The sequence below is a fragment of the Aulonocara stuartgranti genome (genome assembly GCF_965226115.1).
Source record: "Aulonocara stuartgranti genome assembly, chromosome: 2".
Lineage (NCBI taxonomy): Eukaryota > Metazoa > Chordata > Actinopteri > Cichliformes > Cichlidae > Aulonocara > Aulonocara stuartgranti.
Genome location: NC_138940.1, coordinates 22,168,118 through 22,193,988, shown reverse-complemented (window position 1 = coordinate 22,193,988; position 25,871 = coordinate 22,168,118). Strand labels below are relative to the sequence as shown.

General features: G+C 39.3%; 3 protein-coding genes across 6 annotated transcripts; 1 reads left to right on the top strand and 2 right to left on the bottom strand.

The window, feature by feature from the left end:
* Window positions 1-2,985: 2,985 nt before the first annotated feature.
* On the bottom strand, window positions 2,986-5,919 carry eif1ad (eukaryotic translation initiation factor 1A domain containing). Its single transcript, XM_082547925.1, has 5 exons — window positions 5,727-5,919; window positions 5,391-5,509; window positions 4,056-4,164; window positions 3,538-3,646; window positions 2,986-3,444 (listed from the first exon to the last, which is right to left on the bottom strand). The coding sequence occupies exons 2-5, from the start codon at window positions 5,475-5,477 to the stop codon at window positions 3,213-3,215; spliced, it is 537 nt and encodes a 178-aa protein (XP_082404051.1). The 5' UTR covers window positions 5,478-5,509; window positions 5,727-5,919; the 3' UTR covers window positions 2,986-3,212.
* An 835-nt stretch (window positions 5,920-6,754) lies between these two features.
* Window positions 6,755-13,753, bottom strand: ctsf (cathepsin F). 3 transcript variants are annotated; one of them, XM_082547841.1, is made up of 15 exons: window positions 13,187-13,753; window positions 12,463-12,573; window positions 11,900-11,981; window positions 11,199-11,260; window positions 10,987-11,059; window positions 10,089-10,202; window positions 9,825-9,973; window positions 9,612-9,708; window positions 9,433-9,513; window positions 9,189-9,308; window positions 8,990-9,054; window positions 7,761-7,835; window positions 7,576-7,634; window positions 7,262-7,343; window positions 6,755-7,215 (listed from the first exon to the last, which is right to left on the bottom strand). In XM_082547841.1, exons 1-14 carry the CDS (start codon window positions 13,433-13,435, stop codon window positions 7,277-7,279), a joined length of 1,404 nt encoding a protein of 467 aa, XP_082403967.1. In that variant the 5' UTR covers window positions 13,436-13,753; the 3' UTR covers window positions 6,755-7,215; window positions 7,262-7,276. The 3 variants fall into 3 exon arrangements, with proteins under 3 accessions (XP_082403967.1, XP_082403966.1, XP_082403965.1); XM_082547840.1 differs by having other exon boundaries at window positions 7,745-7,835; window positions 13,187-13,730; XM_082547839.1 differs by having other exon boundaries at window positions 6,755-7,343; window positions 7,745-7,835; window positions 13,187-13,727.
* A 741-nt stretch (window positions 13,754-14,494) lies between these two features.
* On the top strand, window positions 14,495-25,671 carry aup1 (AUP1 lipid droplet regulating VLDL assembly factor). 2 transcript variants are annotated; one of them, XM_082547871.1, is made up of 12 exons: window positions 14,495-14,797; window positions 19,418-19,555; window positions 20,052-20,202; window positions 21,012-21,193; window positions 21,846-21,918; window positions 22,035-22,108; window positions 22,490-22,556; window positions 22,749-22,851; window positions 22,941-23,072; window positions 23,237-23,376; window positions 24,279-24,367; window positions 25,331-25,671. In XM_082547871.1, exons 1-12 carry the CDS (start codon window positions 14,757-14,759, stop codon window positions 25,374-25,376), a joined length of 1,236 nt encoding a protein of 411 aa, XP_082403997.1. In that variant the 5' UTR covers window positions 14,495-14,756; the 3' UTR covers window positions 25,377-25,671. The 2 variants fall into 2 exon arrangements, with proteins under 2 accessions (XP_082403997.1, XP_082403998.1); XM_082547872.1 differs by lacking the exon at window positions 14,495-14,797 and adding an exon at window positions 14,816-16,681.
* Window positions 25,672-25,871: the final 200 nt, after the last annotated feature.

Below are 25,871 nucleotides of genomic sequence, written 5' to 3'. Positions count from 1 at the left end.
ACCCCAATTCAACCAGACCCAGAACTGATCCGGAGTTAAAACAGGACTACAACAGTTCAAAATCAGGACTATTTAGGATTTAACCAAGACAGAACCAGAATCAGAACTAAATGAGCACTAAAATCATCATAGACCTGCACTACACTTATTTTTTAATTCTACCAAAGTCCACTATGTAGATTCACAAAAGTTTATATAATTATTTAGCCTTGTTGTGCAAACAAGCCTGCATAACTTAATAAATATAGAATTTGAAAAATAACAAACCTAAAAAGAAACACTAGGTACGAGATACATGAGGACCTATGATACAGTGATACTTTTGGTAAACGACCATTTGACTAACATGTGTGTCTCACCTGCTCTTGTTCCATCTCTGTGCTGTCCTCATTCTCTCTCTCCCTCTCTGTTTCTCTCTCTCCCTCTTTGTGCTGAAAATCAAGCCAAACACCAACATCATCAAATATACAGTTGAAACCAGATATTTACAAACTCTTCAGATAAAAACAGAAACACTTTTTTAATTGTAACATCAAATCAGACTAAATGTTTTTTGTTTTTTTTTAGATTGATAAACATAAAAAACACATTTGTTAACTTTAAGAGTAAAGAGAGAAACTATCTGTATTTCTATATGGCACCAAATTGTATTCAAAATTAAGCCACACTTATGGAGCTCCACAGTTCTTTTCCTGGTCTTTTGTTGACATCTCTTGATTTTCCCATTTTAAAGAAACAGGCTCTGTGTTTTGCCTTATATGCATCCACAGCTGTGCCACCAATTTACTCACATGGACTCTACTAACCTATCAGAAGCTTCTTCAGCTCAGGATGGAATCGTCTGGAGTTTTCTTATTAATTAACAATAAACTTAGTGTATATGTACTCCTAAATTTAATGAAAGTGATAAAAAATAGACAGATCTCTGTCTCTCTTTATTCTGACATTTAACTAATTCAAAAGATATTTCAACATTTATTTATCCAAAAAAAACCAAGTTTACTCTAAATTGATGTTGTACAGTAAAAAAATGTTCGTGGCTCAAGGGGTTGGGAAGCGCATCTGTAACCGGAAGGTTGCCGGTTCAATCCCCAGGCTCTCTGTCCTGGTCGCTGTGTCCTTGGGCAAGACACTTCACCTACCGCCTACTGGTGTTTTGGCCAGAGGGGCCGATGGCGCGATATGGCAGCCTCGCTTCTGTCAGTCTGCCCCAGGGCAGCTGTGGCTACAACTGTAGCTGCCTCCACCAGTGTGTGAATGTGAGAGTGAAAGAATAGTGGCCTTGAAAAGCGCTATATAAATCCAATCTGTTATTATTATTATTATTATTAATCTTTCAGTCATTTCTAACCCCCCCAATCCCACATGCATACTACCCTTTAGGGCTAAGCCCCGGGTGTATCAAATGTCTGCCTCCGCCTCTGGAGCTGATGCTAAATGCTATCATGCTGTCAGTAATTTCTGAACAGCTAGATGAAGTACACGAGAGTACCTACCTGCCCCTGAACCTGGTTTTGCCAGAGGTGTCTCCCAGGAACACTTCCCTTGTGCTTTAGGAAATCAGTTTTTTCCTATTTCTGTTTTGTTTTTTGTTTTTTTTTCCTATTTCCGTTGTGTTTTGTGTGCTTTTGCAGCATTTTTCTTATTGCTGGTGTTTTCTTAAGTTGCAGTCCATTCGGCCTCTCAGGGCCACCGTACCATATAAATAAAACTGAATTGAATTGAATGAGTTAAACAAGACAACAGGTATTCGAGTTTCAGGTTACAGCAGCTGAGCTAGTTTTGCAGTGCCAAGGCTCAAAACAAACCAAACAAATGTGATATCTGTTTTATTGTAATATATATCTGGATTTTCATGTCTGAGTTCATAAATGATCAAGACTGAAACAATCTCATCCCATTACAAGTGGAATTAAAATCCAACTGATAGTGGACTACAGTATTAAACTTTAGGCGATAAATAAGAGATTGGCATTCATCCAAACACTGAGGCTAAAGGCGTCAGGCAAAGGTGGAGTTGGTTGGTGTTTCCCGTCCTTGACAGGGAGGAAAAACAGGTCTGTTCTCCTCCAGTTTTGTGCACTGTCACAAAGTGGAGCGTTAAATCCAATAAAGCTCCTTCAGCAGTTCGTGTGTATGACCGCAGTGTTTAATTCATCTATAGATTAGTGCGCAGTGTTTCACTACATGTATTATTTGATATAATTATTGTAGGATACATTTCAGGTATTCATGGGCTTTTGAAAAAACTGAGTGTACATTCTTATTTAAAATTATTTTTGTCAAAATACGACATAGATGCTTTCATTGTGCAGTTACTCAGTGAGAGCAAAATTGTAATGACAGGAATCATCTCTCTTCTGTTCAATGTCATGTGAGTTATGACGAAGTTTTCTCACACCTTGGGGGAAGAAATGAGTCAGCCAAAAAGGCGTGGGACTGGTTCCGCTTGCAGTAGGAATTTTCTGTGCGCTGACGACACTGTGATGTAATTTCTGAGAATCCATATATTGTAGTTTTTTTTCCAGATATGCTAGTGTGACATCTACACAACCTTTTCCGGAGGAGATGGCTGCTTGACTGCGTAATAATGAAATGCATTCAGGATTAAGTCTTGAATCCGGCAAGATGGAGACATGCACAGGAAGATATCGAGTCAGTGTGACATAAGCATACTCTGCTTGGGATTTATTCCATTTCAAAAGCTTTTCAGTCATTTCACAAATTAACTTTTGCTGCTGGATAAGATGAAAATAAAACAGCTTTCATTTGTAACTCAAGCTGATACAATAATTTTTAGAACCATATCCAGCACCAATAGGACATTTGGATTTTCTTTGGCAGCAAAATTAAACAGGTTTCTACGGAAAAGGTTGCATAAATTTAACGTCATCGTACAAATATACTGTGTGCCCTTTTATATAAGGTACCAGTGATGTGCAATGGACCTATCATCAGAAAAAAACACTAGAAATGTATCCCATGTTAAATTTCAGATACATTTTAATCTCACAGATTTGTAAAACAAGCAGGAATTACTAAATACATTGAATGAGCCCAGCCATTCAGTACATGAACTGCAGAGGGCGCTGTTGCAGGTGGACCATTGCTTCAGATCATCATAGCGTCAGTCAGTGATGACAGCAATACAGGGGAGCATGCTGTCGCATCTGTTTCACAACTCCTGATTGTCCGTGTCCTCAGTGCTGCTGCTATGAGGCATTTTCCCTCCTTTTCTCTTTGTCCTGATCCCTGTCCTCATCCTCTTCGCTATCGTCCTCCTCCTCCTCCTCACTTTCACTGTACTGATAGTTACAGCGGTTAGTGTTTACAAAGAGGTCGCTATCGTCATCTTCAGAATCGCTAGCATCCTCGTCCTCGTCCTTTTCCAGCTTTTTCTTTGTCTTATCCTGCGTCGAATGCTCGTCCATAAAGCCCTCTGGCCTGGAGACAAGAAAAAAATGTAAAAAGTGCAAAACATGTGACAAATGAGGCTGATCGAGGAACGTAAAGGTTGTGCAGTGTGTTCCCACCTACCAGAGGTTCTGTTTTTGTAGGTATTGAATGTGATCCTTGTAGAGAATAAAGCTGATCTCTGCCTTCACCTTCTCTCCTTCTTCAATAGGATCCACAATCACATAGTCACCTTTGGAGTGAGAAGATGAAATTTAAATGAATGAACATAAATGGGGGTCTTATTTAGACCAGTACTAGCTAGCGGGAGATCACATTACTAACTTATATGTTTGCACTACGATATATATTATTCTTTTGTTTTGAAAAGGCAATGAACACCATGACAACGAGGTTCACTGTACTGTATACATTATGGATGTGCAGCTGATAAGTCTCCAGCAAGTAAGGTGCAGTGAAATATCAAAAGTGTAAACTAACTAGTAAGCCCACAAAAAGCACCCCAATTTTGTTGTGGGCAGCAGCACACACGGTGCAGCATGAACGTCTGTGCCACAAGCCACTAAATAATATTTGCCACCAGCTGTCACTGGATTATTACTCAAACTTTTAAACACGTAACTTCCCTTTCCATTGCTTACCTCTCTTGATCCAGATGTTCTTGCGGAACTTGGTGGGCATGCTCACCAAGAAGGTCTCACCCTGAGCTGTTACAGCATCATGTAGGTTGTTACCACGGCTCCCAGTTACCTGTAAAAGTGAAGAAGCAGAGGAAACATGGAATCAGAAAAATACACTCAACAGCCACTTTATGAGGTGCACTTGTTCAACTGCTTGTTAATGTAAAATGTTGCAGAGGATGGTCAATGGACTTAGGTGTGTGAAAATGGTCAAGACAACCTGCGGAAGTTAAAACTGAGCATCAGAATGGGGGAGAAGGGCGATTTAAGTGACACTGAATGTGGCATGGTTGTTGGTGTCAGCAAGCTGGTCTAAATATTTTCAGAAACTGCTTATGTGAGACACAATTATCGCTACAATTTACAGAGAATAGTTAAATATCCACTCGTTACAACCACAATGTGCAGAAGAGCATCTCTGAACACAGAGCATATCAAACCTTGTTGTAAAGGGACTACAGCCGCAGAAGACCACACTGGGTCAGGTGTCAGCTAAGAACAGGAAACTGAGGCTATAATTTGCACAGGCTCACCAAAACTGGACAATTCAGTTCAATTTTATTTACATTAAATAACAACAAATCACAAGGAAAGTCACCTCAAGGTGCCATATATTGTAAGGTAGAGACCCTACAATAATAGAGAGAAAAGAATCAAATGACCCCCTTTGAGCAAGCACCAGTAGAACCAGGCTCAGGGAGGAGCAGCCATCTGCTGCAATCGGGGGAGAGGGGAGGCAGAAAGAGAAAAAGACACTGGGGAAGAGATCAAGAGAATAGTAATAACTAATGATTCACTGGTGGTGTATAAACACAGTGGGTGAAAACACTGAGTGAGGAAGAAACACTTTGAAGCCCCTGGAGGCCTAGATCTATTGCAGTCACCTGATTCAGCCCTAACTATATCTATATATGAAAAGGAAAGCTTTAATGCTAGTCTTAAAAGTAGAGAGGGCATCTTTCTCCTGAATCCAAACTGGAAACTGATTCCACGGAAGAGGAGCCTGAAAGCTGAAGGCTCTCCCTGCCATTGCACTTTTAAATACCTGCACTGAAACAGAAAAAATCCACTTGTTAGCGTTAATGTTTGGGTTTGAGCAGGGCACCACAGTGTAAATAAGCCTTTCTACAAGTGGTGTTACATGTCCACTTTAAGGCAGCTCTGGAGTTAAATGGGGGTCTTACCTGTACTTCCAATCTGTACCTAAGTACACAAGTATCCAGTGTATGCTGCTGATTACTAAAATGTGAATGTTGTAGTATGTAGGAAATACAGGGAACTTTATACAAAGTTTACCTTTACGATCTGCTGGTTTTCTGTGGGTGTGACAAAGTCTCCAAGAACCTCCTTGACAACGTGTTTGCGTTTAGTGGCCTGTGACATTATAACCGACAGCCTTCACGTTCCTTCGCCAGCTGAGAAAGAAAGAGTGGGTCGAAAGTTCTAGTTAACTAAAGACACATTTAAAGGCTAGACCTTTCTTTATAAACGTCTATAAAACTTTCTGTGTACCTTAATAATTTAAACTTCCTCTGCCAATTTTCTTCTAAACAGTAAGTAGTTGCTTACGAATAATAACTTAGCGGAAAAGGCTAACATTAGCTGTCTCCACATTAGCAGGTTAAATACTACCTTGAAAGAAAGACAGGAGTGGCTGTTTGTCTTTTTGACGCAGAATCTGTCTCCGAGCAGCAGGTATACGTTCGTGTACAAAAAGAACCTGAAATATTCAGTCAAAAAAAAAATGGAATGACATGCGTTCTTGTTTTCAGTCCACAGTGCGGGGAAAGACAGGGAACGTTACACTTCCGATGTCAAGTGGGGTATATTTTCAAAATAAAAATTCCATACGTGTAAAATGTTCATTTTATCGCTAAAAGCCCTTTTAATGACTGGTTAAAATGTGACTAAATTTATGTAAATGAACTTCAGGATTCATTGTAATTCACCGTAAGATTATATCACTAACTTACGACGACTTTTGTTTCTTATTTTAGAAGCTACTGCTAAAGACCAGCTGTTCCGTTACCTTCCCTTGGCATTGTGGGAAAATGAGGTTGTTTTGATTAAAGGAACATTCAAGAACACGAACGTTGTTGCTCCTCTATCGTTCAAAGTGTTTTCCTACATTGTGTTTGTCCTGCTTCTTCCCAACATACCGTTTAAAATCATAAACAGGTTAAAATGTTTTCTCCCTTTATAGGCCGCTGTAGTTATTTGAAGTTAATTTTGCCTTATGGTTAAAGTTATTATATATGCACTAAATAAATTATAAAAAGTAATGCTTTAATTGTACTGTCAACCAGTTTATAGTTTCAGTGCACATGAAAAACTTTATAATAAAATAGGGCAGCACAGTGGTGTGGTGGTTAGCACTGCTGCAAGAAGGTTCTGGGTTTGAACCCATCATTTTCTTCTTGAGCATCTGTGGGTTCTCCAGCTTCCTCCCACAGTCCAGAGACATGCACTTGGGTGAATCAGTGATTCTAAATTTCCAGTGAAAGGTTGCCTGTCTCTCTGTGTTACCCCTGTGACAGACTGTCCAGGGTTTACCTCATTTCTCCCCCATGGCAGCTGGGATAGGCTCCAGCGTCCCCCAGTGACCGTGGATTGGATAAGCAGAAGAAAATGGATAGGTAGATCATAAAATAACAAACAACTAGATTTCACACTTTTTTTTTAATTCAACTCCCATCATTCATTTCTCACTGTTATACAGCTATTATTGCAATTACATTGCACTAAACTGAGTTTGTGCAGTAAATCACTTCAGAATCAAAGCCTTGTTTTTCAAAAACTCTTTGAAGCACATACCATCAGCTCACCACTATGAGCATGGGCTCTGTTACTGTAAGTAAAGATGACTTATAAGCTGTTACCTTAAACACATTAATTATTTTAACCAAGCTTCAGGACTAACAGAAAAAGCAGATGTAATCTTGATTTAAAATTACTGGAAAGTTTCAGTATCACATCAAAGCTAGCTTTATTAGAGCTGGTAAAACACTGGTTTGGTCTAACGGAGAAGAAACATCAGCAGGACTTCACATGTGTGCGTGTTGAGCTCTTGTGCATTCTGGATAAGTGATGATGGTGTGTGTGTGTGTGTGTGTGTGTGTGTGTGTGTGTGTGTGTGTGTGTGTGTGTGTGTGTGTGTGTGTGTGTGTTAGGGGTTCAGTTGACTACAGCAGATGAGCACATCTTGTTGATCCCACATGCATTGGAGCCCCTGTAGAGGTTGTAGTAACCCTGTGTGAAGGAGAAAAATCAAATTAACACTCACTCCCTCACAGCTGTACATGAACAGAACTCATTTTTTCATTATGCTATGAAACAACAGTCAGCTTTGTAAAGCCTAGTGCACGGATCAGCACTTCTATTATGAAAACGGTGCTTTATGTCGGTGATCCTCAGTCATGTAGTTGGTTTCAAATGAAAGATTTTTAGAATGATAAGTGTTCTAAAGGTCGTGCTGTCTCACCTGCTCTCCATAATCCTCCCCCCAGCTGTTTTTGATGGCCCAGAAGGGAATACCTTTACCTGAGAACACAGGGGGGAAACATTGTTGACAAACGAGGCAAAAAGATGTGTCTATACTTTCCAGAAACTGGGCAAATATTTAAGACAAAAAAACAAAACAAAAAAATTACGTTCTCCGTATCCCACCAACAGCACAGCGTGGTCGATCATCCAGGGGTTGCAGAAAATCTTCAGAGGGTGAGATATGCCCTTCCTGTAAAACTGGAGGGAATGAAATGATATTCAAGATAATGTAAGAATAACATGTATCTTAAGATTATTATCTTTATTATCGTTTATGTCCAGTTTAGATGAATGAATGAATGAATGAATGAAACAGCTTTTTTTATTTGTCACTAGCAGGTTGTCCTGCAGCGAGATGGAAACACCCCCGACCTTACACTCATAACACAAACATCACACGGGGTTACAAGTCGGAGATCGGTAGCGTTACAGAAAAACACTGAAATGTACACAACAACGGGAAGGTACAAGAGGGAAAAAAGAGACCTCCACTCATGCTGTGCTTCCATGGTAGGAAGCTATTATTGCTATTATTTGGGCAGGAAATATGTCACTCCTGATATGATACAGTAACAATACACTGCCCATGATACTATACACATGCAAGAAAATGATCTACATACGACTTTGCTGTTTGATAAGCACCACCACCAAGTACTGACTCTGATAAGTCAAACTGGTGGGGGTTAGGAATGTTTTAATAAATCAGTAACATATAAACCAACATTACACAAGAAGGCAACGTGACATATTCTATTGATATTTTTATTCCACTCCTAGTTGACACCTCCACTGAGGAGCTGATGTTCGTTTCATTCTGGTAAAACTTTGTAGGCTTGTAGAGTGGGGTCACATTAATTTAAAACTCAGTTTCTGATTGCCATTGTTAATAATGACAATGTATTTTTATACTCTTATATAAGACAATAGAATGATAAATGGGGATTCTAACTATCACAGTATGTTTGCATCTAAATATCACATCACATTTGACCTCTGACCTCACTTTTACATTTCCATCTTAATTTCAAGCTGACCCCAAAACATCTTTAAAGAGAGGATTGTTAGAGACTGAGCTGTTTAGTTAGTCACAAATATACTTCAGTAATATTGAATAATAAGCTCAAGTTATTCGTGTCCAGTTGTTTACAAATCAGTACTTATTATTTATCACATACTCACTGATACCCTTCTCTGATTTTGACTACACTATAAACTTCTTCAAGTACTTCTAAAAAACAAAGAAAACAAAAAGAATTCATCCTCTTAAAAATAAACACTGCGCAACGACTGAGCTGCTTTGCTTCTTGTTGTTTTGAGGAGTGATTTAACTTCTTAAAAAAAACTCCTACCTGCATTGCAAAAGCATTCAGAGCAACAGAGACTGGCCCATTCTCAGCCAGCCAAGCAGCAATCTCTGAGAAGGAAAAAATACAAAAATAAATCAAAATGAGTCAATTCAACAACCCTTAGTTTCAAACAGACTCACTACAGTTAGAATAAGATAAAAATCATGGACATGTCCATGCAGTTAAACCACTGTGTGCTCACCCTTCTCCTCTTTGGGCAGCTCCACGGAGCTGTTGATGTAGGCGGCCACCTTCCCGGTGGTGAAGTCACACCTCTGCTTGTGCCCGGTGTAGGAGTAGTCACTTTCAGTCTCCAGACCCCCTTAACCACACGAGGGGCAAAGATTATAAGAAAGCACTTTAAGGAAAAATCTGCTTGTGTTATCAGTAAAAACATCTCTCTGCTTTTACTTATTGCTAAACACAGAATAAAATCTTAGTTCTACCCAGTTTCTCAATAGCTTCATAAGCATTTGATGGAAGCCCGCCTCTGCACGCTTGGTCCAGCCCGTCACAGTCAACCAGCTCTGTGAAGAACAAATCAGTACTCAAGCATGTCAAGACTTTATGCTGGATTTGAAAACCCCTGATTAATTCTATCATCTGTGCTACTTTTCTGTGTCACCTTGTTCGGAAAGTGACAGCAACGTTCCATTTTTCAGGAACCACTGGCCTTCAATGTTGCCTATGACAGAAAATGCCCAGCAAGATCCACACATTCCCTGCAGGAGAAAAAAACACACCCTAATAAGCATAAAGTGGGCACGGTGTACAATTTAATCGCTACCAACAAGCTCTTTAGGGTGACCGCCCCATAATGAACTCTGTTTGTTGGCACCTGGTTCTTAACAGGACTGACAGCTCCATGATCCCTCCAATCCCAGCTGTCAGGCGAGGGGCCTTTGGCGGGAGTAGCTGGTTTCATTGGTTGATGGAGAGTCCATTGACTCAGCAGTGGGTTTAAGTATGTAGAGCGAAACTCCTCCTCTGGAGAAAAGCAGAAGGATATTTCACTTTGTTTTCTTAAGCTGAAGCAACACGTGGAAAGCAGAAGAGGCGTTCTCTCATCAGAAACTGTGGACGTGCATTCACAGTTACGTACCGGTGAGGTCGCTGAACTTGGTGACTCCATACTCAGCTGAACCTTGATCCAAAGCCTGGAGCTTCTCAGCAGTCTTCAGGTTCTCGTGGAAGATGCGCAAACGGCGGTCCACTTCTGCAAGGTGAAGGGTCAAAAGCACATATTCATAAAAGATTCTGCTTAAAAGCCTTTCATTTTTTTCATTTTCAGTTGAATTTAATTTTGTTTCTAAAGTGCGAACAAGAGAAGAGACATATCAGATGTTTAACCTGAGACATTAAATATTTCACTTTGAATTTGATGGCACCAAAATGTGTCAAAAAAGTTGGGACAGAGTAAAAAAATAAAGACTGGAAAAGTAATTGGTACTAAAAGAAAACAGTTGGCGATACATTTTGCAAGTTGCAAGTAATTGGGTTAACTGGGAACAGGTGAGTAACATGACTGGGTATAAAAAGAGCATCTTAGAGAGACGGAGGTTCACCAATCAGCAAAAAACTACATCTACAAATTGTGGAAAAATATCAGAATGTTCCCTAACAAAAAAATGTGAAGACTGTGAATATCTGATGATCTAAGGGACAGGATATCAAACGATTTAAAGAATCTGGAGAAATCTCTGAGCACAAAGGACAAGACCAAAAATAGCATTGGATGCCTGTGATTTTTAGTCCTGAGGCAGCACTGCACTAAAAACAGACATGATGATTCTATCATGGAAATCACTGCGCGGGCTCAGGCTCACTTCCTGCAATCACTGTCTGTGAACACAGTCCACTGTGCCAGCTGCAAATGCAGGCTAAAGCGCTATCATGAAAAAAGAATGTGAACATTATGAAAACATGTTCAAAAACCTGCAGCTCTGACAGGAATGTGACACAATGTCCATACGTGGTATGAATGAGATTCAGTCACTCACCCTCCTGACTGCTGTAGACTTTATTGTACTTAGTCATGAACTCTTTAAACCGGCCCAGCAGCTCCACCGACTCCTAATGCAAACACACACACAGAATCAACGACAGAAAGCCTCGATCTCAAATCTAAATCGATTAGAACAGTTTAAACAAACAAGCAGACAGGCAGATAAAACCACAGGCCTGTAGCTGTAGAGCCTGACATTAATTTTACCTCCAGAGGCTGGCTGGTGGATGGATCCTCTACCTTGTTGCTCTCTTCTACTTCAAATTCAACTGATAAGAGAAATGAAACACAGGAAGACAATGGGAAGTGTGAGAGTATTTAACACTTAAATCAGTCAGTCAAACTGTCATGCAGGTTGCTGCAATTCACAATTTTCACGGACGATTTTCAAGCTGATAAATATGACAGAAAGAAACAACAAAAATACAAAAAACAACATAAAATCAACATATTTGCAACATCAAATGCAAAAATGTCAATTTCTCCTTTGTTCAACCTTCCACCTCATTTATCTCTTTGTAAAACAAGCATGTAAAAAAAAATCTCATGGCCTGACTGGCTGATGTGGGTTGCTAGGAAAGTTCACTGACAATCAGTAGAAATAAATGCATTTTAAAAGGAGTTTTCTCTATATGTGGTCAGAAATATCATGATTAAGTTATTATCATAGAACAGAAATGCTGAACTCTTTTATTGTGTTTTTTGGGGGGTAAAAAAGGTCTAAAAAATACTTGTTGATGTGTTTTTGGATGATAAGATAATCAGTGTATTTTTAACAGCACTGTAAGAGAAGACCAAGTGAGCCGCAACTATGGTGTTCAGTTATAAATGTCTACCATATGACTTCCATAATGGGTGGTTGTGAATCTTAAATGTTGGATGATGAGTCTGTTTGGCTGCTGACTGACCTTTGGGCTGGCACTTCTGTTTGAGCAAGGTTGACGCCCCCTGCCAAGGGATGTCCCACACCTCGAAGACGCAGACTTCTGTCTGAGACATAAAAACAAAAATAAATTAGAGGAAAAGCGATAACAGCTGTTATGTGTAGGTTTGGGTCTCTTGTAAAAAGCCCCATTTATAGATTTACTTATAACTTAGATATTTTTAGTTGGGAAGAAAACAGGAACAAAGAGAAAAAAAGAGTCAATACTGTAAATGAATGCAAGCGTGAATGAGGCATAAGAGAGATCACTCCAAGTCAAGGTTGAGTCACAAGATCAAAACCAGCAAAACTGGCGCAATAAAAAAAATCAATACACAGCTGGACACACACACACACACACACACACACACACACACACACACACACACACACACAGAGAGCTTTTTTTTCTCTTAAATATAAACTCATATAACACATTCTCTCTGCTTCTTAATTTTTATCACAAGAGCTATCTCTCTCTCTCTCTCTCACTCACACACACACACACACACACACACACACACACACACACACGCACACACAACCTACCTTGAGTTGATTTAACTCGGGATAGAAGTCACATGTCCTGAGCATGGTGGACTTCTTACATTGAGTGTTACTCAGCTCCACTGTTAAAGTGTAACGGATCCCTTTAACCAGCTGGAATACAGATGAACACACAAACATTCGGACATTTTTAATTTAAAGACACAAAATCTTGGTATAAATAAAGATTTTTATTTAGACGTGGTATAAAATATAATGCGTGTTATTGTTTTATGGGCGCTCGTTATGCTCCAAACAAGCCACACTGCGGAGACATTGTTAATTTAAAGTCAAGGACATAACTTCCGGCTGCAATAAACCGCGCATAAAATCTTATCTTGAACGCTTGAGAATAAAAATAGGTAAAATAAAATAATAAATGCTGTTCTCCAAGTTGAAACCTCTTGAAATTTTTAAATAAATAGGAATACATGTTTGTTTGTTTTTTGTTTAAGCATAATCTAATCCCTTGCTGACCAGCGCAGCAAAAACGTTTACGCTATTACTTTGAAGGTACGTCGCCCCTTTTTCCGGCCTGTGTTTAGCTAAAATGACGACCCTCCAGCAGCGCACTTGTTTACAAAAAACCGAGCATACACAACGCTTATTACAATGAGATAAATCGACAAACAATACTTTAACCGTTCTTTGCAAGTCCACTAGAAGACCAAAATATCTTGAATAAATATTATGAAATCAGAAGGAAAGCCACCAATAATAATTATACCTGTTTGTTGGCAGAGATGACCCGGCTGACTCTGCGGAGATGCATCGCATTGGAGACCCGGTTGTATCGCTCCTCTGCAAAGGCCAGAGCCTTCTTAAGACCTGGGTCGGACTCGTGGACCCGGATAGAAGAGCCGGGGGGCCCTAAGAGAGGCCGGTCGAGGTCCTCACCGAGTCCGACAACCGAGCCCAGCAAAACGGCCAGCGACAGCCACTGGATTAGCGGGCAACAGCGCAATATGACCACCATGTTGGCCCCGGGTGTTGTCACCGACTGAAAGGACCGATGTCCAGTCTGCGCTCACTTAAATAACAGCCGTGTTTGTTTTCTTCACACAAAAATCGATTTTCAGTTAAGCAGCGATTATACAAGAGGCTATTACCAAACAAATCTGAGAGGCTGTAGGCGGAGACTGAGCTTTTATGGGGGGCGTGTTCATGATAATTCCCATATTTATTATTCAGGCAGGGCTGTCGCTGATCGGTCTGTAGGCAGCAGTTGTCTTTCAGGCTTTCTGAAGCTGTGGTTTGGATATTAGGCTGATATTCGCTCACTTCAGTCCAGTCGTTGTGCCTGATCATTTTCAGATTATATTGTTTTTCGTTTGTTTGTTTGTTTGTTTGTTAAGGTACCTGGCACTGACCTATGAATCATTCGAGCATTCAAGAGATGAAACAGGGTGGTGCCTGCACTTCACAGACAACTTAGCAAAGAACCAAACAGCTATTAGTGGAGGTTCTGTCACCGTTTGGTGCTGCATTTCAGCCAGTGGTGTTTCAAGCTCTTTAGAGTTGTACAAACTCTGGTTTTGCCTTATATACTGTATTTACACATATATTTGCACATGTTTCAATAAATGGCTACACTTTCCCCCCTAAACTGCTGACTATAAACACAGTAAAAAAGAAAAGAGGGGCGACTAAAGACGTTCAGCTCATCATTGGAATAAATAAATAGATTCATTAAAATAAAATGGTAACATTACATACTACGTTTCCTGCAAATTAAAATTGATCAGATTTCGCCACTAGAGGTAGACAAAATACTATAACATTTTACCAGCGTTTCCTTTAGGGGACGTCTTTAGTGCTCCTTTATTTTTTTCTGCTGCTCTTTTATTATGAAAGTATCGCACCTGACACTCCGATAAAGATGAACACACAGTTATAGATTACATGAAATCATGAAAGTAATTGAAGTGTTGGTTACAAAGACTCCCAGTTTATACACTTCTGTAGAATTTAGAAACGAGTATTATTTATATAAATTTACTTTTGTAGAGATGGCGCTTTTATTCTAGGGGATTCTAACAACGGACCGGAAGTGGTGTCGTGCCGACTGAAGCCATTATCTGTGCTAGCGCTATTTAACCACAAAGCTAACATTTTAAAGTCGCGTACTTAAGCGGTCTGAAAAGGCTGTACTATAATCTAACTGTCTCCTTAAAGCTACCCAGTTTCCAGTTTACCCACCGCATGACAGAGGTGCAGTCGTGAAAGTAATGACTAATTTATATTTAGGGGTCAGGTTGTATTTTTAGCATTAGCCTCTGAAGGTCTGACTGGCAGACATGGAGACTCGGGGAATTGAAGACATGTTTGACTTTCGTCGGTAAGTCAGCTAACTGCTAAGTAGTGTAAACTGCTCGGTTAACCTTCACTTAGCGCTAATTAGCGCAATAAGCGTTGAAGAAATACACAGAGGATATGGCGTCGACGACGTTTATTATCGGGCAGCTAACCAGTATAGTAGAAGATGTATTAAATAATCTGGAAAACATGCAGCTAGATAGCCGATACTGGCAACGTTATAGTAAACAAGTCATGGATAGCGTTTGACATGAAACCTTGTCCAGTGCTAATTTTAATAAGCACGCCGATCAGTTGCAGCATGAAATGCGTGAACTAGCTAATCTTAGATGTCTGTTGGTTTCATGTATTCACTGCTTGCCTTGTGACAACGAAGAGTGAAGTTTAAGAGACTTAAATTTTTTTGATCTAGACGCAAAAGTCAGAGATTATATCTGAGCGCGTGTAAAGGGGAGAAAATAACTGACAGCAAAAGTAGCTGTCGTTGTGTACTTCAATACTAAAGTGTTTTTGACTTGAATAGAGGGCGGACATGAGGCCTGTAGACGGTGGTAATGACGACTAGAGCGTTTATGAGGTTTCGAAATGTTCTCTAGCGCTTGACTGCAGAGGGAATCGAGTAGTGACACGTGTAATATTGGTAAAAACGCTGAAACAAAAGCAGCTCTAACTCTGCAATTGGTTTTCATAACGTGTGTACAGTACTGTGCCTCGAGCCACCTTTCATAGCGTCAGACTTGATTGTAATTTTTTTTTAAGTGGTCTTGAGCATCGGTTCTCCAGGATTTCTGAAGGTCTTTCAACGTTATTATTTAGACTCTTGCTGCCTTTTCACTCATTTTCAGTCCAGTCCTTGTAACGGACCACTTAACACTGATCTATGATTCATTCAGGAATTAAAACAGTGTTGTGTCTACACATAGCAGACAGCTTGGCAAAAAAACAATGTTAAATTACTTTGTTATCAGCAGTCTGTCACAAAAACATAAAGATAAAAGTTTGACAGATGTAATATAATACTTTTGTCACAACAAGGTGATTCCCAAAGTGCTATTTGCTGAAAATTTGGCATATTGCAGTAACATATTGCAGCACACTATAGTGTGCAGTGTCCAGTTAATTTGTTTTTAGGAAACTGGATAAGGGAAGGACAAAAGAATTGGCAGTGCTTTAAAAATTATCAACAGCAGATGAGCCAGTAAAAGTCATGTCACAGGACCTGAAAGATGCATCTGGCCCTGCAGTTGACCCAAACAACAAAAAGCACCTAATGCAAGGGATGATGTTGTATCTTTACATAACAGAAAACTTGGTAACAAAAACAAGTAATTTTACATTGTATCTTTTGGCACTTTTTTACTTGCAGTCTATAAAAGAAAAAAACTATAAAATGTTCCCATTTCTTTAGTTGAATCTGTGAAAAATGTCAAAAATAACAGTTTGGCAGATGTCGAATAATATGTTTTCTAGAAAAAGGTGATTCTCCTCAAATTTTCATGCCGAGATCTGCTAGCATGAAAATATGAGGAAACTGGACAAGAGGGGGACAGATGAAGTGGTTGGCTTAAAAAAAATTATCTACGGCAAGTGTCTGAAAGTCATGTCCTTGAGGAACAGGAAACAGTCCTTAAGAAACAGGGAAAAAAATCTGCCATAGACCTGACAGGACCTGAGAGATACATCTGCCCCTTTAGTTAATCCAGCTACTGTTCACTGAAGACTCATTGGAAATGGTCTCAGTCTAAGGGTCGCTGTCAAGAAGCCTTTTTTAAGGAAGGGAAAAGAGGAGAAAAGGATGAAGTATGAAAATTACACAAGATCAGTGGAGGACAGCGGGATGATGGAGTAATGAATCCACGTTTTTGGTTCAACTCCTCTTCAGTATGAACAGGAAAGAATTACAACAGTGAGTGTCTGCAGCCACATGAAAAACACAGTAAAAACATACCTGAATAGAAAAGCACAAATTGGAATACGATCAAGTAGAGCTGGGCGATATAAGATTTTTTTCATATCACGATATGTTTTTTTCATTTCAGGCGATAACGATATCCATCACGATATAAGCCAAATAACTATATTTGTAAGATTTAAATGTGCCGTTGCTTACAAGTAAAATGTGAAATAATCAGCAGCTTGTTTTGATTTAAATATTTATTTCCCATAATAAGTTCAACAGGGTAGATGTACTTAAGGAACATGAGACTTTTTCAGATAAATAAAGGCAAATATTGCAAACTACACAAAAGGCAGCCGCTAAAGCGTTTAAGTTTCAAAATAGAACAAACGAAACAGACTAAATTGTCAATTCCACTTAGAAACAAAATATTAATTCTACAAATAAATCTTAGTTTGTTTTACAGAAGATCAGACAAAATTGACTAACTTTTGTCAATATCAAATAAACTGAGAACTAAAAGAAAATTCTCAATCTCTCCTTGTTGTATAGCTTAGCTTTTCAAACAGTTTTAACAGTTACTGTAGTCTGACAAAAGCCGAATGACGAATTAGCGCTTCCAGTCAGAGATTGAGCATGCACCGCTTTATTGTATTTCCAGACTTGCTTTCGGCACAATTTAACGTGCGCGCTACTGTTTTTGTCAGACTTGAAATAGCCGAAATACCTTCACACTACGGAACTTCTATGGCTCTTCCGTTCGACAATCTCTCCGGCATTGGAACCATCATCTGTTTCCTCTTCGGTAACCTTCGGTCACGCTCGGTTGATTTTTCTAGTCGGCACACTCATTTCCTCCGTTACCCGGGCGGCACCGCTGCTTCCCAAACAAATACACATGTGCGGCTTGGCACTTGTGCTGTACGTAACAAGTCATGTGACGTGACGCTGCGGCTGTGATTGGTTCGGCTCTGCGCTACTTAATTTGAATTGTCTGTTCTTTTTTCTTTTCTTTTTTTTTTTTTAAGAGGACAAGAGCGGTGAGGTCTATCGCATTAGTTTAATTTTTCTATCGAGAAAAAGTTAGTTTCGCAATACATATCGTTATCGTTCTATCGCCCAGCTCTACCATCAAGCATGAATTTGCCTCCACAGACCCCAGACCTCAACACTATTCTAGAAGTGATGGTTCAGCTTGACAGAGAGAAGAGCTTTGAATGTCATCCTAGAAGATTGGAAAACAATAGGAAAGCTTGGAATTGTACAAACTCTGTTTTTGATTTACGTACTGGATTTCAGTGTGTGTTTGAACATGTTGCAATAAATACCTGCACCTATAACTAGGGATGGGTATCGAAAACCGGTTCTTGTTGAGAACCTTGGAATTGTTTGCAATTTTTGCCAATGATTCCCTTATCGATTCCAGTCGCCCCGAATGACGTCACTACGTTGCGGAGCGTCATTTACCTGGCAGGAAACACGGCGGCTCAAACGCTCAAAAGTTTGGTCATACTTTACGAGAACGGATGACAACAGGGCAACTTGCAATACTTGCAAAGTAGATATTTCATTTAAGGGAGGAAACACTACGAATATGCAAAAGCATTTGCTCACAAAACACGCGATGACCTTAAATGAATGTCGTGTTTTTAATTCCATTCTGGACTCGTGAATCTCAACCCAGCAGCAGCGGTAACGTTTGCACGTACTCTCCCGTTAATGCGGCAGGTAAATAATCAACTAACAGTGCATATTATGTTAGCAGAGTCTGGCTGGCTCAGATGCTGGCAGTTCTCGCTGCAGTCTACCGGTAGCGTCTCCTTTCAGGCCAGGATAGACAAATGTCACCGAGCAGTGACTAAGTTTGTGGTCAAAGGCTTGCACCCATTTGCCACAGCAGATGCCCCCGATTTTCGGAATGTGTTTAATTGTAGGCAGGGACATTACTGGATATTCTTGTGTAATTGCTACAGAATAATTTATGTTATACTTTGTTATTGCTACAGAATAATATTTATTTTATTATTTTACGTTTACAATTTTTTTTTTTTTTTTTTTCCTGGGGACCCTGTGACACCCCATCAAAGAGCCGTAGGCTGGATCTCTTAAAATCTTACTGTTGGGTTTGTAAGGCCATGTTACTCCTAAATTTCTATCTTGTTCAAAGAGAAAATGTAAAACAAAGTTCTAAGCTAATCGACCTTAGTGTTCTCCTTTTTTAAAAAGAATCGATAAAGAATCGAATCGTTAAATAGAATCGAAAATGGAATCGGAATCGTGAAAATCTTATCAATACCCATCCCTACCTATAACCATTTCGTATCAAAACATAAACAGATTATGGATGGCTCTTTTTCACAGTATTGTATCATTGGATATCATTGCATAGTTGAATAACAATAGAGTGAAATGGTTAAACTCTGATGTGAGTTCATGCTATGGCTCAGTGCACATTTATCCAGTAATAAAAGGAAGAAGATCAGTAGGTTGTGAAAGATGCTGTCATTCAAATCACAGAACGGTATTTTTGAGGCTGATGGTGAGGTGTATATTTTGAAATTGGGAAATAAAAAAGGGCTAAAAATGTGTTGGTTCATTTGAAATATAATCGGCACAGGATAAAGCAATCTTGCTACAGCTCCCCTGGAAATCACTTAAATTCTCTAATTTACATTTAGATTTGTTTTTCTTTTGTGTTTTCTATTCCAAATGTCATTTTTTTGATTCTGCTCTGTTTTTGTGCAGGTTTCCCAAAGATGCTGTCGTTCTTCTGCTGTTGCTGATTTACTTTCCAGTCGGCATTTCTTTAATGTTCATACGTATTTTTATTGGTGTTCATGTGTTCCTGGTCAGCTGTGCACTTCCAGAGAGTTTTATAAGAAGGCAAGTGTTGAAAAAGTGTTCCAATACCACATTTTACTGTCAGCGGTAACCAAATCTGTAGCTGAGTCGTCTTGTGTGTCACTTGTAATCATGTTTGTGTGTGTGTGACAATAATGACTGAGGTGAAATTGTAGTATAAGGGATAACAATAGCAGTTAATGCTAACACACATGGCATCTGTGCCATTAAAATAACTGTAATTTTTTTGTCAGAGTTTATTCACTTTAACCACAGTAAATACTACTGAGGCCAGTGGAAGGTAATTGTACTTTGCACACTGTAATTTTAGTTTGAAGAAAGGTGGTGACTGCATGATTAAAGAACCAAAGCATGTACATGCCCTGGAGGCTATAAGAGCAGTTAAGAAAAAAGATATTTGTACGTATTGCATATTGTGGTAAATTATACACGCAGTGTTACACTATTGAGGACTATCCTGTTGCCAAATATGTTAAAATGCTGACATCATGTTTGTTTGTTTTTTCTTTGCTTCTAGATTTGTTGTGAGGGTTATGTGCTCGGTGCTGGGGATGCATGTGAGACAGAAAAATCCCCGCTCCAGAGACAAAAACACCAAGCTGTACATATGCAATTATGTGACAGAGTTTGACCACAACATTATCAACCTCCTGACCCCCTGCAGCACAGTGAGTGCTTGGCTTAAACGTTTTTCCTGACTCAACCGTGTCATGCAGCATATTTTACACATTCAGGGATTCAGTGTAATATATCAGTGTGCTGATTGCATCAGTGCCCTCCTATTAACAAATCTATGGTGACATCATTGCATTACATGGCTTGGACATAAATACAATTTGACACTACATGCAGTCCTGTGAAGAAGAAAGTTTTCAGTTGTCTGCATTCCATTATAACTTTTGTAGGAATTAAGCTGGTAATTAGCAGTCAGGTAACTTTAATCAAATGCACTTGATGCGCTGTGAGCACCTCTATAAAAGCAAAGGTGTTTGGCAGTTTGCTGGTCTGGAGCATTCAGATATGTGTCTTTCTAGGAGTGGACGTCCCAGCAAATTCACCCCATGCTCAGTCTCTCTGACCACTGCATGGTCAATGAGTCGACCGTGAACTCCTCTGTATACCAAAGTATTCTAGAGTCAAATGTGAGGCCATCTGTCTGACAGCTAAAGCTTGGTCCAAATTTGGTTATGCAACAGGACAATGATCCCAGGCACAGGAACAAATCTCTAACAGATATACTGAAAAATTCAGTTCTCAAGGTGTTGCAATGCACCTTAATCTCAGTGAAATGCTGTGACAGGACCCTGAGAGAGCTGTGCGTGGAGGCAAGATTGTGCTGGTGCATTAACACATGTTATAATATACCTGATCTATTCTCAAGGTCTGTCAGTTGAAAAAAGAAGATCCTGTGTACTTTAATGTATTTTAAATATAGTAAATATGTGGTGAATTTGACCCGTCTCTTTCTGCCTATCAGCCCCAGTTAGATGGCTCCACAGGCTTTGTGTGCTGGGCCAGAGGCTTCATGGAAATCCATGCAGGCTCCGGAGCCATAGGAGAGTCTCTGCAGAGTTACTGCTCTGCTGAAGGCACCACACCTTTGCTCCTGTTTCCTGAAGAGGACACCACAAATGGCCGCGCCGGTCTTCTCAAATTCAGGTGACGTTTGTACACATGTTACTGTACGGTAATAAACAAGAACTCTCCGATAACACAGCAAGTGTTTGCAATTCATCAGCACCCTGGGACGGTTTTGGCCTCTTACCCATACCCAGTGATTTAATGCAGCCAGCGACAAATTATCATCCCTCTTTCATGGCACATTGAGATAGAGATGAATTACTTTGGCGGTTGAGTCTCCCCCACTAATTTCCCTCTAGAGTTGTAGGGAAATTAGTGCAAGGAAGTGAAAACAGCTGCTAAATTGATTCATTTCTATAGTTAATTCGAGTAAGACTGAAACAAGTGTACTGTATCCTCAGTGGAGATGCACATGAAAACCAGAGAAGCTGGGAGTTGCACTTTATAATGAGGTTGTGATTATTGCCATGCTTTTCTTTACAGTCTCTGATACTCTTCTTTTACTGGAACCTAACGCAGACTCTTAGGCTGCGCCTCCTTTGTGCCATGTCAGAATCACCCGTTCACTATGTTGCTGATGCTAACTACCAAAGGCATTGGCCTTTAAATGCTTAGCTGACTAATTGCACATATCCTGAATGTCTTTAACAATAAAATCAATTGTTATTGGCTCACAGCACAAAGCCAACCAGCTACTATATTAAATATCTATATATGTTTTTTCTCTCAGCTCCTGGCCTTTCTCACTGACTGAATCCATCCAACCTGTGGCCTTACGGGTGACCAGACCATTGATCTCTTTGGTAAAGTCATTTGAACTCACATTTAGAATGAAAGTGACATTTAAAAGAGCTGATGAAATGATGTGACTGCACACCAAAGTAATCTAACAACACGATTACCTCCTGTCTGTACACAGAGCACACCGGAGTCCAGCTGGCTGACGGAGCTCTTATGGACATTTTTTGTTCCATGGACAGTGTATCATGTAAGGTACTAAATAATTTGTGTCATTATTTCTATCTTTTTCTGCAGCCACATTTTTCACAATGTAGGTCTCATTTCTTTTACCCTAACCTGGTTTTGTGGAGATTGTTATGTAAAATCCAAAAAACACAAAAAACTGTGAATTTTTGGCACAAACTACCCTCCTCAGGCTCATGCTCCTGCCAGGACTTCTGATTAATGAATGTGCATTTCAAAATCATATTGCTTTCATGAGCAAGTTTTTTGTTTGTTTTGTTTTTTGTTTTGGTTGGTTTTTTTGGTCTGAGTTTTTGAAAAGACCTTCTATTGATTCTTAGTATTTCTGTTGCTCTAATTGTTCAGATTGTCTTCTTAGCATTGCTTTTTTGTGTTTCGTTTCCATCCCAGTTGGCTCCCAACAGTATCCAGACAAGATGGCGAGTCGACACAGGAGTTTGCCAACAAAGTCCAGGAGGTAAGAACAGCGTGTGCCACTTGGATGCACATGAGTTATATTTGTAATTGTAAAAACAAATATGCGTGTGTGTGATATGTGTAAGAGTTATGAAGCCTTGCACCTGTACACAGATCTCTTTGTTGTTGTGTTGCAAAACGTCATGCATAGCAGATGTGAGTTCCCACTTTCTGCTTGTGTGTTTTTGTTTAGCTGCTAGCTGCTGAGCTTGGCTTGGTCGCCACCAAAATCACTAAAGCTGATAAAGCAGAGCACATCAAAAGGACAAGACGCATTGTTCCACAAACAACCACAAGTAAGTCGGTCACATGATTCAACATCAACTCTGTCCATGTGGGAGATTCAGCTGATTGGAGGTTTGTTTGTTTTGTTTTTTAAATGTAGGTGTAACACCTGGTTCTATTGGGCTTGGATTCATGAGTTTGGGCACAGATGACCGCAGGATTGCTAAGATGGCTCAGCAGGTGAAGGACGTGTTGCCCCATGTTCCACTGAATGTCATCACAAAGGATTTAGGTACACTTACATTTGGCTACCACATCTATTTTCTTGGAATACACTTTTATGTTCATTCTGCACCTGAGCTCTTCTGTCACACTTTCACTTTGTAAGAAGTCCTTTAAAAAGAATGATAGATTCATTTGCCATGCACTAACAGTTGTTCTTTTTATTGTGTATAGCAAAAACCAATTGTGTTGACACCACCATTACAAATCTGCTGGAGAACAAGGAGGAAACATCAATGGAAGCAGCGGGGATCTCGACTTTTGGCCCTTCCAAGATCAGCTCCTATTCTTCTGGTCCTGCTTCCACCTTAAAGGTTTGATAAGGCCTATTTCCTAGAATTTAACCAGACAATTTGAAGTTATAGAGCACATCTGATTAATTTACGGGTCAATATCATTGACTGATATAAGCTACTTGGTGATCTGTTGGTATCTGCATTTGTAATAGTCATAAACAACATTTTTAAAAAGTAAAGAAAGAACAGGAGAAACAGCCTTCAGTGATGTTATGAATGTTGAAATTGCAAAGTTTGCCCATCACAGGGCGCTCTGCAACTCCCCTGTTGGCACACCACAAACACAACAACCAGCTTGTAAAGTCAGGAAGACTGTAAACGGGCAACTAAGGAACTACATCTAACAAATGTTAATCTGTTTGCGTTTGATGCATCTGAAAGAAAAACATGATAAGAGGACAACCTGTCAAATTTAAATCATTGAATTATTGGTACCAGGCAAAAAAGTCATGTATTTGTCAGGCTCTAATAAGTTGGGTAAAAAATTATTATTTATGAAGTGATACCGAAAAGGTCCATAAAAGGCACAAGCTGTCCAGAGGTGTACGAGAAGATGATCTTGATCTTTTGATCTCATAAGCTCCATATCAGTGTCTTTTTATCACACTATTTACCTTACATTTTAGCTGCACTGCATGATAATAATCACTAAGATATTATTTATAGTAAAGGAGCCCAATATGCAGTCGGTCCATCACATGCTGTCAAAATCAGTGAGACGTGAAGCGGCCGTCTCCTTATTTTTTAAGACTGCACATCCCAGACCCTCAGATACATCCGTACAATATAATGAGCCCTAGTGTCTTCTGTTAGTTTTGGCTTATCTGTGTACATGAATGTTAATAAGAATATCTGTTTTTTGCAGTTTTTTTTTTGTTTTTGTTTTTGTTTTTTAAATTCCATTTTGTTTTTATTCATAGCCTGCTGCCAAAACTTTTGGGAAATCACCAACCGACAGACATTTGTCTCTCCAAGAAAGAAAAGAAGCGCTGTATAACTTTGCACGAAGGTGAGTTTTTCTAGTAACTATTATCTTTACTGCTTTAAGCAAGTGTTTCTGGACTTTGTAATAATACCCCATGACAGTTCAGTTCATCTTAATAAGAGACCTGAGAGAGCAGCCAAAGCTGTTTGGTTGTTCATTGTTCAGGGCTGAGAAGTTATGCAACATTCATTTGATTTGAGATTTTCTTGCTTTGGGTTGAGTGTGTTGTTCATTTCTGATTCTTCACAGTATTCGAGCAACACCAAGCACAGATCGTATGCAAAACAGAAAGTGTCTTTACAAATTTAAATTCCACAACTTTGTTTTGACAAACAACATCCACATCTCTAAACTCAATTTTGGAGAACAAATTGTCAACAAACGGTACCTGGCAAAACCTACGGCGGAAAGACACTGATGAACACGGTGAAGCATTAGCATAATTTTATTTATAGTCTAATAAAAGCCAGAGGGATGACTCCAAATGAATGCTAACTTTGTTGTGAGTCTGCTGGATTTTCTCATGAGTGCAGCTGTGTCCAAACATATCTGCTATACAAACTTTGTGTTGTGGTAATAGGTTAGTATTTTGTTAAAGGTTGTTGTGCTGAAAATACATCAGTGCATTTTTTTAAATAAAGGTAATAAAGCTGGAAATCGTAAGAGAAGAAATCTTATGTGAGCATTGGTGTCAATTGTAGCACTAAATGTTTTGGTAACTATGTAAGCAATGACTGAGTATGTCAGTGCCATTACCCTTTTTTTTTTTTTTTTTTTTTTTTTTCTCTCTCCCTTCACGCCACTATTACCTAAAAGTCAAAATAATTTGGCATGAGCGTGGTCTTAGACCCTAATAAGAGCACAACTGTACAATCACAGTGAGTCTGGACGTGTCAGAGTTGCATCTGTAGTTGTGTTTATTAAACTTTTATGATGCTAAATAAAAGCTGTATTTAATCTTTTTCTTTTCCTTTTCCCTTCTTCCAGACGCTACATTGAAAAGCATGGATTGGAGCAGGAAGACGGTCACTGAACAGTCTGGGTCAAGCAATTATGGAAAGAAGCATATTCACGTTGCATAGCTGTCTGATTTGAATGATGATTTTATATTTCCCCAAACAGTTCTGTTGACAAAAAGGATTTTGTTCTTACGTATTCAGGACATGTATAAGTTCATGGAATGGTGATTATGCATGTGTTCAGTTTTTCATTCTGGCTGATACATAATTTTGATAACAGTTTGTATTACAATCCACTGACTGTGAATCATCTATTTATTTTTATAATGTCCAGAGTTGTTGATGGAAATAAACCTCTGCTTGACCTTGCTTTAATGAAATGATTTCACACCCATGTGTTGTCAAGAGTTTGGCATGTGATTAAGAGGCCCCAGGTTTTGGCAAGTAAAGTGAAATTTGACTTCCAGTTGCATGACATTTGTATTTTAATAGTTTTATGGTTTTTCTATTCTCCAAATATATGTCAACCAAATCCTGCCATAAGAGGGAGCCAGAACATGGTGAACCTC